The sequence below is a fragment of the Alligator sinensis genome, unplaced genomic scaffold (genome assembly GCF_000455745.1).
Source record: "Alligator sinensis unplaced genomic scaffold, ASM45574v1 scaffold520_1, whole genome shotgun sequence".
Taxonomy (NCBI): Eukaryota; Metazoa; Chordata; order Crocodylia; family Alligatoridae; genus Alligator; species Alligator sinensis.
The window spans coordinates 1404095-1415019 of NW_005842064.1; the positions used below are offsets into that span (position 1 = coordinate 1404095).

The 10925-nt window shown below is 47.3% G+C and overlaps 1 protein-coding gene across 1 annotated transcript in view; it reads right to left on the minus strand.

Moving 5' to 3' along the window:
* Positions 1-9153: 9153 nt before the first annotated feature.
* Positions 9154-10925, minus strand: part of PHB (prohibitin) — an 8736-nt gene continuing 6964 nt past the window's right edge. Inside the window, exons 7-8 of the mRNA XM_014519791.2 lie at positions 10898-10925; positions 9154-10007 (exon numbers count right to left, since the gene is read on the minus strand). Of these exons, the coding sequence (XP_014375277.1) occupies positions 9795-10007; positions 10898-10925 (241 nt within the window). The 3' untranslated portion in view covers positions 9154-9794. The remainder of the gene's footprint in view (positions 10008-10897) is intronic.

Sequence of the window (10925 nt, forward strand, 5' to 3'; positions counted from 1 at the left end):
CCTAAAGACTGAGTGTATTCTGTCCCCTCTTACACCTTTCCAGTGAAGTAGGTATCCCCACTTCAGGAAAGAAGGAACAAGAGTTAAAAGCAGAGATGGGTAAAGGGACACTCAGTAAGACTGACTAAATCAGGAACAGCTGCATTGAGGTCAGTAGTTATGCTGATGTAAAACAGACCAGCAGGAAGGTTGGGACCTGCTGTGATAGAGCTTAGGGGGAGTTAATCCACATGCATGTGGGGGAACTAAGCAGAAGTTAGCCCCAAGCATTTAAAAGCCTCAGGTTTTCACCACATCCCAGATAGTCCCAGTCCAGCTCAGTACACCAATTCCCCCCTCCCCTACTTTTCCACTGTAGAGTTTTTCCATGTTCTCTGCTCATTGAAACAGCACCAGTTATACTCCCTCTGAACCAGCAGCAGTGACTGCAAGAGGCATAGCAGCAGTGAATCAGGCCCTGAAAGTCCCTGTGCCCATCTGCTCTAAGCATGCCCAGGTGCCATGCAGTTAGTTATATGTTGTTTCAAATTCAGGGAGCTTTCTTACCTCCAAAGAGTTCAGCTCAAGGACAGCAGCAGAGAGGATGCAAACCTGGATAGCCCTGCTCCATGTTACAGCAGCTCTGCCATGATACTCTGCAGCACAGTTGCTTGTGTTCTCTTCAAATATCAGGTAAGCTGGTTATCTATTTTAAAGCAAGGGGTAAGGCTGAAAGGAAATCAGGCTGTTTCCTGTTTGTTTATGATGAACAAAAGTCTGTTTGGCTCATCTGTGCATTAATAGCAAGTTTGCTTAGCAGCGTTAGACAGTCTTGAATGTAGCTGTGGAATTTAACACCGAAGAAGCTGTCAGTACCCAGCTTGAAATCTGCCTGCAAAAAAACCCCTCAACTGTGACATCATCTTGGGACAAAAACAAAGGATAAATGAGAGGAGATGGGTTTTGGGGTGGAATCTCACCATAAATCACAGTCATCACCCAGAGGTCAGTGGTGATGGGTGGTAGTTAGCATCTGCTCTTGGATAGCATCTGTGAAATGAGTTTGACAGGTTTCAGTCTAGTCCCTAATGGAGAGAGGGTTGCAGTCACAGAAGCATCATAACCATTGGGCATAGGTGCCTCTTGGGGCCCTGTTACAAGGCGATTGTGGGTGGCTCCTAGAGCTCTTAACCCGTGGACTATCCGCACATTAACACCTTAAAGAGGTTTTAAGCACTCATTATGCAGCTCAAAATTAGCCACTCCAGGGCAGGATTATCTCTGATCTGCATTACCCAGCTTCTGTTCTATTAAGGTGTGGCCACTCCCCACAAATTTGCCACCCAAGTTGAAGTCCTCCAGCATCTCAGGATCTCTCACAGTTCCCCACCACTTCCCCTCCCCACCCTCAGAGCGGGGATAGAAGCCTGTCCTGGCTCACCAGCCCTTTAGTGGCAACTCACAACTACAGCTCTTATTCCTGACCCTGCTCTGGAAGTCACAGCTGTGCAGGTGGGGGACAGTCAGAGAAGATTTCTAGACTAATAGTGTGACTGCTCCAAACTCCAAGCTAGCACTAACTCTGATCAACATTTGTGTGGCTTATAAGGCCTTGTTATACCTTATACTATATTTGCAAATCTCAGCTGGCAGTCTTACTCCAAAACAGGTAGTTTGTTCCAACTCAGTGTTGAGATGCATGTTGGCAGAGAAATGTAAGGAGAGAGTTTGTACTGCTGTACCCATTTAGTGCACAAGTAAATACAGAACCTTGCCTAGAAAGCTGAGAAGCTGGCACCTTTTACTAACACAACTCACATGAGTGAATATTGCAGAACAGATGAGTGAGGACACTGAACCCATGTTGAATCTCTGTTCTTCCTTTATATTACAGCAACTCCCTTAGAATTAACGTCCGGTGGTAAATTCCAGAAGTATAGATTATCGGCAGTGAAATCACCACACTGATTAAAAGTTCTCTCCCTCTGTGATAACATCTCAGATGGATTTCAAGATGGCATTCTGTTTGGCCCTGGGTGCTCTCTAGAACCTGCAGTCTTGGGGAGCTCTTCCTGGCCTTGGAGCCTTGGATTCTCTATTGGACGAAGATCTCACCATGAGATTTATCTTTGGGTGCTTCTAAAAGAAACTTCCTGCAAGTGGGTAGAAGGGTGGGACAGCTTTTTTGGGGGGAGAGGGGAACCTCCCACTACTAATGTTGCTGCTAGATTTTTCTGTGGTATTTCTGTAGTTGCTGGCATCCCTAAGGGCTCACAGCTTGGTTTCTTTGGGTGGGAGGGGAACTGGAAATAAGCATTTAAACAAGGGGCTGGCTATTTCAAGGAGTAAAGCAGAAAGTTACAGCTGTCACAGTGACCCAAGCTGGCACATGACATACACTACATAGGAGCTGGGGATCAGAGACTTGTTTGAAGAGCCTGGCATAGAAAGGAAGCCACCAGAGAGTTTGCAGGTTTAATGGATTAGCCTGGCAGAGAAGGAGTTAAACAGGAAGCTGAGCAGTGCTTATGTTGTATTGTGTTCACAGTCATCAAGATCTAATCCCTACTGGAATTCCCTTTCCCCTATGGTGACCCTTTACCCACCTGTCCTGGTTTCAAGGGAGAGAAACACCTTTTCTTTTTTGTTCCAGGACAAAAGTACTGGTCTGGTCTGTAGAATTAAGGTAGTGCTGCCACCTAGTGGCTGTGTAATGACAAAAACCCTGTGTAATCGCAAGGTTTAAACATCTGTTTGCTGCCAAGACAGGCAGTCGGTAGCAAACATGACACTCGGTTTTAAGATTAATTGTACACAGCTCTGTGCCAAAAGCTAATGTGAGGCTGATAAAACTGTTGCCAGCTCATGCACCCACCCACCCACCCACCATTTTGGGTTGTTGTGCATCTGGGCTAGATTCAGACATGCCTGCACCGGGTGAAACAATTAGCCCCTTTTGACTTCCTTATGGCTAAAGACTGATTTCAGGGATGGGATTCAAGTGAGTCAGTGAGGCAGGAGGAAACTTACCCTGCTGGAGTCTAGGCTGTACCATTCTACAAAGGGATGGAAAACTGCTGCCTCCAGCAACTCTTTCAAGTACAAAGTCCCCTGCACAAGAAAATTATACTGTACAGATAGTGTTGAAGATTCACAGGGCTCCTGCAAACAGTGGTGAAGAAATAGTGAGGTGGGCAAGCAGCTCAAGCCCAGGGTCTCGGGTGGGATTCCTCAGTAATTGACAAATAATGTTAAAGGAAAGGTTGAAGAAATTGGCTGTTTTTTATTTAATTTATTTTGCCCTTCAGTGATGATATTTCACTTTTAAGGCAAGGGTGGCCAGTCTGTGGCAAGCATACCACAAGTGGCATAGGCAGCCTCTGGGTGTGGTACACAGCAGATCAGAGAGGAGGCAGGGAATAGAAAGTAAGGCAGCAGATTGGGCAGGGGAAGAGTAGTACTTGGGGAAGATGCATGGTTTAATTTGTGGCAAAAAGGATGGCCCCCACTGGTCTAAGGTATTTACATTGTAAATGCTGCACCAGATTGATGAGGGTGGAACAAGATTAACTCATGTTCTTTTTTGTGGGGAGGGCAGGGAGGGAGTTGTAGGGATTCTGGCTTAATGCTACCTGATTGATTGATATCCTTTGTATGCCCATAAGGACAAGCAGTTACAAGGAAAGCTTCCTCCAGATTATGCTTCTAACACATCTCAGCCACTTCTGTGAAAGCACTAGCCCCACAGGAAGCGAAGGGAGTTGTGTCTTTAGCAGTATTCAGTTCTTGACATCTCTGCTGAGACCATCAGTGAGGCTGCCAATTAGTGCTAACTGCCGTGGTTTTGTTTGACACGGATGTCTGTGCACAGAGAAAGTGGTCTGATAGCTCCAAACTCATTTGACAGATGCTCATGCCTGTTGATGACTGTTTGTTACCACTGAGCTTGTCAAAACTTCCATCTATCAAGTCTATCAGTCAAGGCACGTGCTCTCATCCCAATCCCACAAACCACCCACTTACCCAGCCCCATGCCATTTCAAATTTCCTGTGCTGTTATTTTTCTTGTGGCCTTGATTTTGGGGTCATTGCCCCACATCTGGAGCCTTGCAGGGCAAGAGGCCTGAGTCCGCATGCCCTACCAGACTGGGGGAATGATTGCAGGCCTAGAATAAACAGATTGAATCCGCACATGATGGGAATGATACAGCCTTCAAGGGGATCGTTGACATTTGTAGTCTCAGGGCAGGTTTGTTTTGGGGGTAAAGGGGAAGAGGGAGGCAGAGTGAGGTAACAGGGTAGACGGCAGCTTCTGAACATTTGCTAAAAGAATTACATCCTAAAGAGGAGGAAACAGTGAGTGTAATAAGGCCCAGAGGCCAGTGTTTGAGCTTTCAATCATTTTTCTTCAGTGAGGCTAACAGCAAAAGCAGCAAGAAATGCTACACTCCACTGCAAACAGAGTTGAAGGAAGAGGGAATACAGAACCACAGAAGCTGAGAAGGGATTTTTAGATCTACTTCTCTGAGCCAACACCTGGTGCATGAAACTCAATCTAGACAAATGCAGGAAATGCTCAGGGTGTTTAAAGGGAGCCATGGGAAAAGTGTGGAAGCTTCCTTAAAACACTGTCTAAAGCAATAAAACAGGAATAAAGAATGAGAGTGGTGGAGGGGAAGGAGGTCTGGAAGTTATTTGGGAATTATATGTCTTCTGCTAGCACATTTAAAGTGCTTTGCAAGCCCAGGCACCTCATCACTGAAGCAACTTGCCCAATAGAAAGAGGACTGGAGGGGAAGATTGGTTTTTCACCTCCATGGCACTACTTGGATTCCTGCACAAAGGTCAAAAAGGACCATGTGATAGCAGTTTGGGGCTCTCCTCTATGAAATAAGCATGTCCTTCCTGACCAGGTGTCCCTACCACCACTAATTACTCATTTATATGCTAAAGCAGGTCATTAAGATAGCACATGCTGCTTCCTTTAGACTAGGCTACACTGCCAACATCCTGAGACCTGGATGGAAGAAGGAAGTATATAGGATCTCCTGGGATACTACTGTAGCATTATGTACACTTAACCCCTTTGCTTCTGGCTTTGGGGTAAAGCAACCATTTCTTTAAGCGCTGCTATTCCACCTGAATATTAGCATAAGAGAAAACAGAATACTTGAAGCAGAATGGTACTGCCCCAAAGGCAGTGGGTTTTTGCTGACTCAGTACTTACGTTTCAGTGATGTTGATACTATGCAGTAATGTTGCTTAAGAAAGTCCCCCGGCTGCAAGGCTGACTCAGGTGAGAAACTGACTCCTCCCAGAAGAAGGGATGGCAGTGATAGTGAGCTGACACAGGAAGAACTGAATCCACTTTTATCCAGGCAATTTCCACATAGGACTATTCAGCCAAAGTCCTTTTCTTGCCATATAGGTGGTTTCAGGTTAGAACATATCAGAGCTGAGTTGAGTCATACAGAACCAGTGCTCAGTTTGAGCACCAATAAGTAGGCAGGAGTTTGTTTACCTTGCACTCTAGGACTGAGAGAGTCAGGATCTTGTTAACAGCCTGTAAGATTTCAGGGCAGGGATAGTCCTTGTTTAGTGTTCTACAGTGGCTAATGCAGCTGGGCTCTAACTGGGGTCCTTGGTGCTTCCAGAGTACAGATCAAACTTGGATAAGTAGTGCTGAGATATTACCATCATCTTTCAAGTAAAATGTACTTTTAAAATGAAATGGCCACAATCTTACATTCAAGAAGAGGATATAAAATCCTTTTGGCTCTTATATGCCCCATACAGATTGTATCCTTGTAATTTGTGTTTTCCTTCCTTAAGTTGAAGCTCAGAATCTGGATGTATCTCAAAATGAAAGGACTAATGCACTTTTAGGGTCACAGTACCCATTAACAGATGGGGAATCAAGTACTGAGAGATGAAGTGATTTCCCCAAAACACAAGCAGGTCAGTGAGAATCAGCTGTGGGATCTGTCAGCCCTATCAGTCTAGTGCCCATCTACTGGGCCATATGCTGGGTCTGAGGTTGAGCCAGGCAAGACAGAAGCCCTTTCAGCTGATTTCAAGTCAAAACCAATGAATAAAAGTTTCCCAATAACTACTCTTCATTTTGATTCTCAGCCAGGAGACGCATGGTACTATTTCTCATCTAATTTCCCCTCGTGGTAGTGATTATTCCCCCACATTCAGCACTGGTGAGGCCACATCTGGAGTACTGTGTCCAGTTTTGCTGCCCCCTCCCCACCCACTACGGAAACGATGTGGACAAATTGGAGGGTCCAGCAGAGGGCAACAAAAATGGATAAGGGCTGGGGCATGACTTGTGAGGAGAGGCTGAGGGAACTGGGCTTATTTAGTTTGGAGAAGAGAAGACCAAGGTGGGGGTTTAATTGCAGCCTTCAACTACCTGAAGGTGGGTACCAAAGAGGATGGAGCTAGACTGTTCTCAGGGGTAGCAGATGACAGAACAAGGAGCAATGGTCTCAAGTTGAAGCAAAGAAAGTTTAGATTAGATGTTGGAAAAACTTTACTAGGAAGGTAGTAAAGCACTAAAATAGTTTACCTAGAGAGGCGGTGGAATCTCCATCCTTAAAGGTTTTTCAGACCTGGCTAGACAAAGTCTTGGCTGGGATGATCTAGTTGGGGATGGTCCTGCTTTGAGCAGGGAGTTGGGCTAAATGACCTCCTCAGGTCCCTTCCAACCCTAATTTTGTGTGATACTATGATTTCCTGGCTCAAGATGTTTGTATCAAGTTATACTTTAACCACAACCATGTTGGTAAAGCCCTGCCCATTACCAAAGCATCGATCCCAAGGTGCAAGGCTTTTTTGATCCAGGGGATCTATCAGCTGCTTAGGTCAGGGGTTTTCAACCTTTTTTAGTCTAAGTACCCCCAGCAGCGTGGCACGCAGCCAAGTGCCACCGTCTCCCAGGAGTAGGGCCAGGGCAGGGTGAGTGCAGTGGCACCCCTCTGCAAGGCGGGGAAGCTCACTGGGCTGGTTGGTGGTGGCGGCTACTGCCATGCACAAGCTTCCTCACCCCACCCCGGCCCTGTTCCTAGAAGGCAGCATCACTCTGTTCCCACCCGCCTGCACATACCCCCTAGGACCAGTCCAAGTATCCCCAGGGGTATGCGTACCCCTGGTTGATGACCAGGGATCCTGGTATTCTCTGATTAAAAACCCAAAATCCGTGATCAAAATTAAAGGCCCCCCACAGCTCCCCCCAGCACTGCTGGTGCCCCATACTATTCCCCCCCCCAACAGCCCTCCTGATGCCCTTCATAGCCCCCCAAACCCGGAGACACAGACACATAGGCACAGACATGTAGACAGAGGCACACAGACACTGACACCCACCCCAGCAGGTAAGTGTGTGTGTGGGGGAACACAGCAGGGAAGGTGCTGGTGGGGTAGATCAAGGGGGAGTGTGTGCCTTTGTGCCCACTCTCAGGAGCAGGACCAGGGGGTGAGGGCAGGGGTGCCACTCTTGAGGGCCACACATGTACTGGCTGGCCTGATGGGGTTCACACACGGAGACCGCCACTGCAACTCTGCTGCTACACCCTGCGCTACCATCCCACGGCTACCCACGTGGCTTTGTGGGCAAGTGATGCAGGACACGGTAGCTGCAGCGCGGTGGCAACCAGTGCGTGGGCCATATATGTGCCACCCAACCAAGGGGTGAAAAGCGGGGCTTACATGCAGCGGCCACCACTGCACTGCTGCTTATGCCTTGCAACAGGCTGTACAGTTCCACAGCAGTGCGGGGTGGTGGTGGCTGCATGCTGGCTGCAGGGACTATGTGAGCAAGCACTGCTACTGTGGAGCCATACCTTTCATCCCAGAGGTAAGTGGGGCTTAGGGACTGGGGGAGGGCTGGGGAAGATGGTCAGAGGCTGAGGGAGCAGTGGGTGCTGCCGGCCCCAGGCGGCACACTGCAGCCAGATGCAAGGCCAGTGTGAGGGCAGGGGTGCCCCTCTGCAGGGGGGTTTGCAGACAAGCTATGTGGGGCGCAGTGTGGTGGTGCCTGCCCTGTGCGTACCATGCACATGCCGCCTGCCCAGGGGAGGAGGCTTGCACGCGGCCAGCTGCATAGCTCCGTGGCCGGCTCTGCAGCGGTGGTGAGGGATGGTGGCTGGGTGGGTAGCTCGCACGCAGCGGTTGCTGCTGCTTATCTGTGGGGCTGTGCCAGTGGAGACAGCTACTGCGTACAAAGCCTCCTGCTACCGCTGCAGAGCCATGCCCGGAGCTGTGCGGCTAGCTGCAGGGCATGGCAGCAGCGGCACTGTGGTGGCAGCATGCAGTCATCTCCACCACCACTCCGCACCGGCCACGGCCACCACCACACTGGGGACTGGGGGTTTCCCACCCTTTCTGCAATCAGCTCTTGTAGGCTGGAGCTGAGCCAGCCTGCAAGAGCTCTTTGCAAAAGCGGAGAATCCGCGGATTTCTCTGCTAAAACGGGAAATCCGTGCCTTCTCCGATAAAAACATGGAATCTGTAGTTTTTCCAGATCTCTGTTGATGACCCCTGGCTTAGGTTCTTCAGTCACAGCCTCATGTTTCACAGTCATAGTGGTAGCACAGGCATGATGTTCCAGAGCATATGCAAGCAGTGTTTGTTTGGTAATAACTTTTACTGGACCAACTATGTAGCTGAGAGAGATGAGACAAGCTTTCAGGCACTGAATGCCCATCCTCAGGTCTAAGAAAGAAGCAGATATAGCTTCAGCTAAATACCAGAGCCAAAAAAGCAAGTGGCATTTTTTTCCAGAACTTAATTATTTAAGAATGCCAAGACACCAGAGGCCTGGAGGTTTGTTTTTGTTTATTGAAAGTTGGTTATACAGTCTCATCTCTTATGTCTCCATTGTAATTTAAGTTCCCTAATAAAAAAAAAAAAAAAAAAGTGGCAATGCAGCAGTAAATACTGCCCATATCTGAGTGACTGAACCATGGAACAATAAGACAGATTCTGTCAGACTTCCATCCTAAAGTAGATCCAAACTCCTTTACCAAGCCTGTGCTAGAGGGAGTAACAGCAATCAGTAGAGTGTGTATGGGGTTGAGGGGGAAGGATACACTAATTTCCAGTACTTACCAGACCAAGGTTTCCTGCCAAAGAGGAATATCTTCACCTCCATGTCAGGAAAGTCTTATGTTTTGGAATGCAAAGGGTGAGACCCCCCCCCCCATTCCATAAACGGCACCTCCTACTAACACCGCCGTGGTTCAGAAAGTCACAGCAGAACTGCTAAACTAACAAGAAGTGTCCTCTTACCTTCAGCTGACACCTGTAAAAATACTGGACAGACTGATTGATGAAGAAAGGCCTCAACAATCCCAACCCCTTTGAACAGACCGCAGGGACAAAACAGCAGTAGTCTAGAGCACACAAGCCTGTAATGACCATGGCTTGGCTGGCAAAAAGGCACTGAAGCAAACCTCAATGGTACAGATTTTTTTATGGCCAGAGAATGCTCTACGTAATTACTTCATTTAAGAAGTAAACAGATTAAGACACTTCTGCTCTCTCACCTTCCCCCAACTTTACCCCTAATACTAACGTTGCCTGAAAAGAGGTAAGTCTGTCCCAACCTGGCTATTGCAGCTTCTGCTCGGATTGTACAAGGCTGTCTGACAAATTCAGTTAGTTCCTAGAGAGCGGTTTTATTATTATAATTAACTCAAATGTATTTAAATTTTATTTCCTTTGCTTTATCCAATCAGGAAACCTCACTGATTCTTTTGGCTAGGGCTAATCTGTTCAATAAGAAGTGAATAGAAGCTGCAGAGTTAGATTCAATGGGGGAGCTGGAGAAGCACAGACTGTCCTGCTGGCAGGTATGTGACGTTGCGGGACCGCGCAAGTTGGTAGGCAATGTCTTCAGCTGCCTCCAGCTTACGCAGTTCAATCAGGCCGTCACCTGCTGTGGCCAGTGAATTGGCAATCATCTCGGCTGCTTTTGAGTCTCCCTCAGCAGAGATGACTGCTGCTTGCTTTTGCTGCTCAGCCTGCAAGAAAAAGCAAACAAGAATGGGTGTGAAGGGGAGAAATACTAACAATGAAAAGCCTGCAAAGCAGCTGCCACCTCAGGTAATTTCAAGTCCTAAATTCTCTCTTCTGTCCCTCACACATAGCTCTAACAAGACCAGACCATTGCTGGACAATATGGACATTACCAAGATTAAGAATACCTACATAAAGATGATCATATCAATAATCCCCCTGCATTGCAACGGGAAATATTAATTTTTTTTCCACTAATGACTATTTAGCTACTTTTTTGCCCAACATTTATCTTAGCTAGCAAAGCCAAATCAATTTCACTTTGCTGATGGTCAGTTTTCCTCCATCAGCACAAGGCTTTTGTGTTTGCAGCACTGCTAAGGAATTCTACTAAGCTGTTCCTATGAAAACATACATTCTTCACTCAGATCAGCAATAGATGTCAGAGTGAACTGCTAACAGAGAAGCTGCACAGTGCCCATGTGAAAGAGGTATAGTGTGCCCGCCTGTAAGATGGGCACACTACACACACCATGGCAGCTTAAGTGGCCATTCTATTTCTAGATCTCAAGCCTTGGCACTTGCAACAGAAGGTGCCTGTACTTAACTACCTCATGAAAGCATTTCTATTCAGTCATTTTGAAAGAAGCACAACATCTTTAAAGAGCGCCTACACTAACATAAAGAGCCCCAAGCTACACAACTTTGAAATAACGCTCTTAAGAACAGACTGAGCTTGAGTATTTTGTGACATACACTTGCCCAAAGCATTCATCCTTAAGTCCCACAAAAGCATGGGCTGGGCAAATTACAAGTTGTAACTACCTGGGGTAGAAAACAGATGAGCTGAGATGACTGGTGACTAAGCTGAAGCCTCCCAAGGAGGTACACTTACCTTTTCTACGATGAACCTGGCTCTCTCA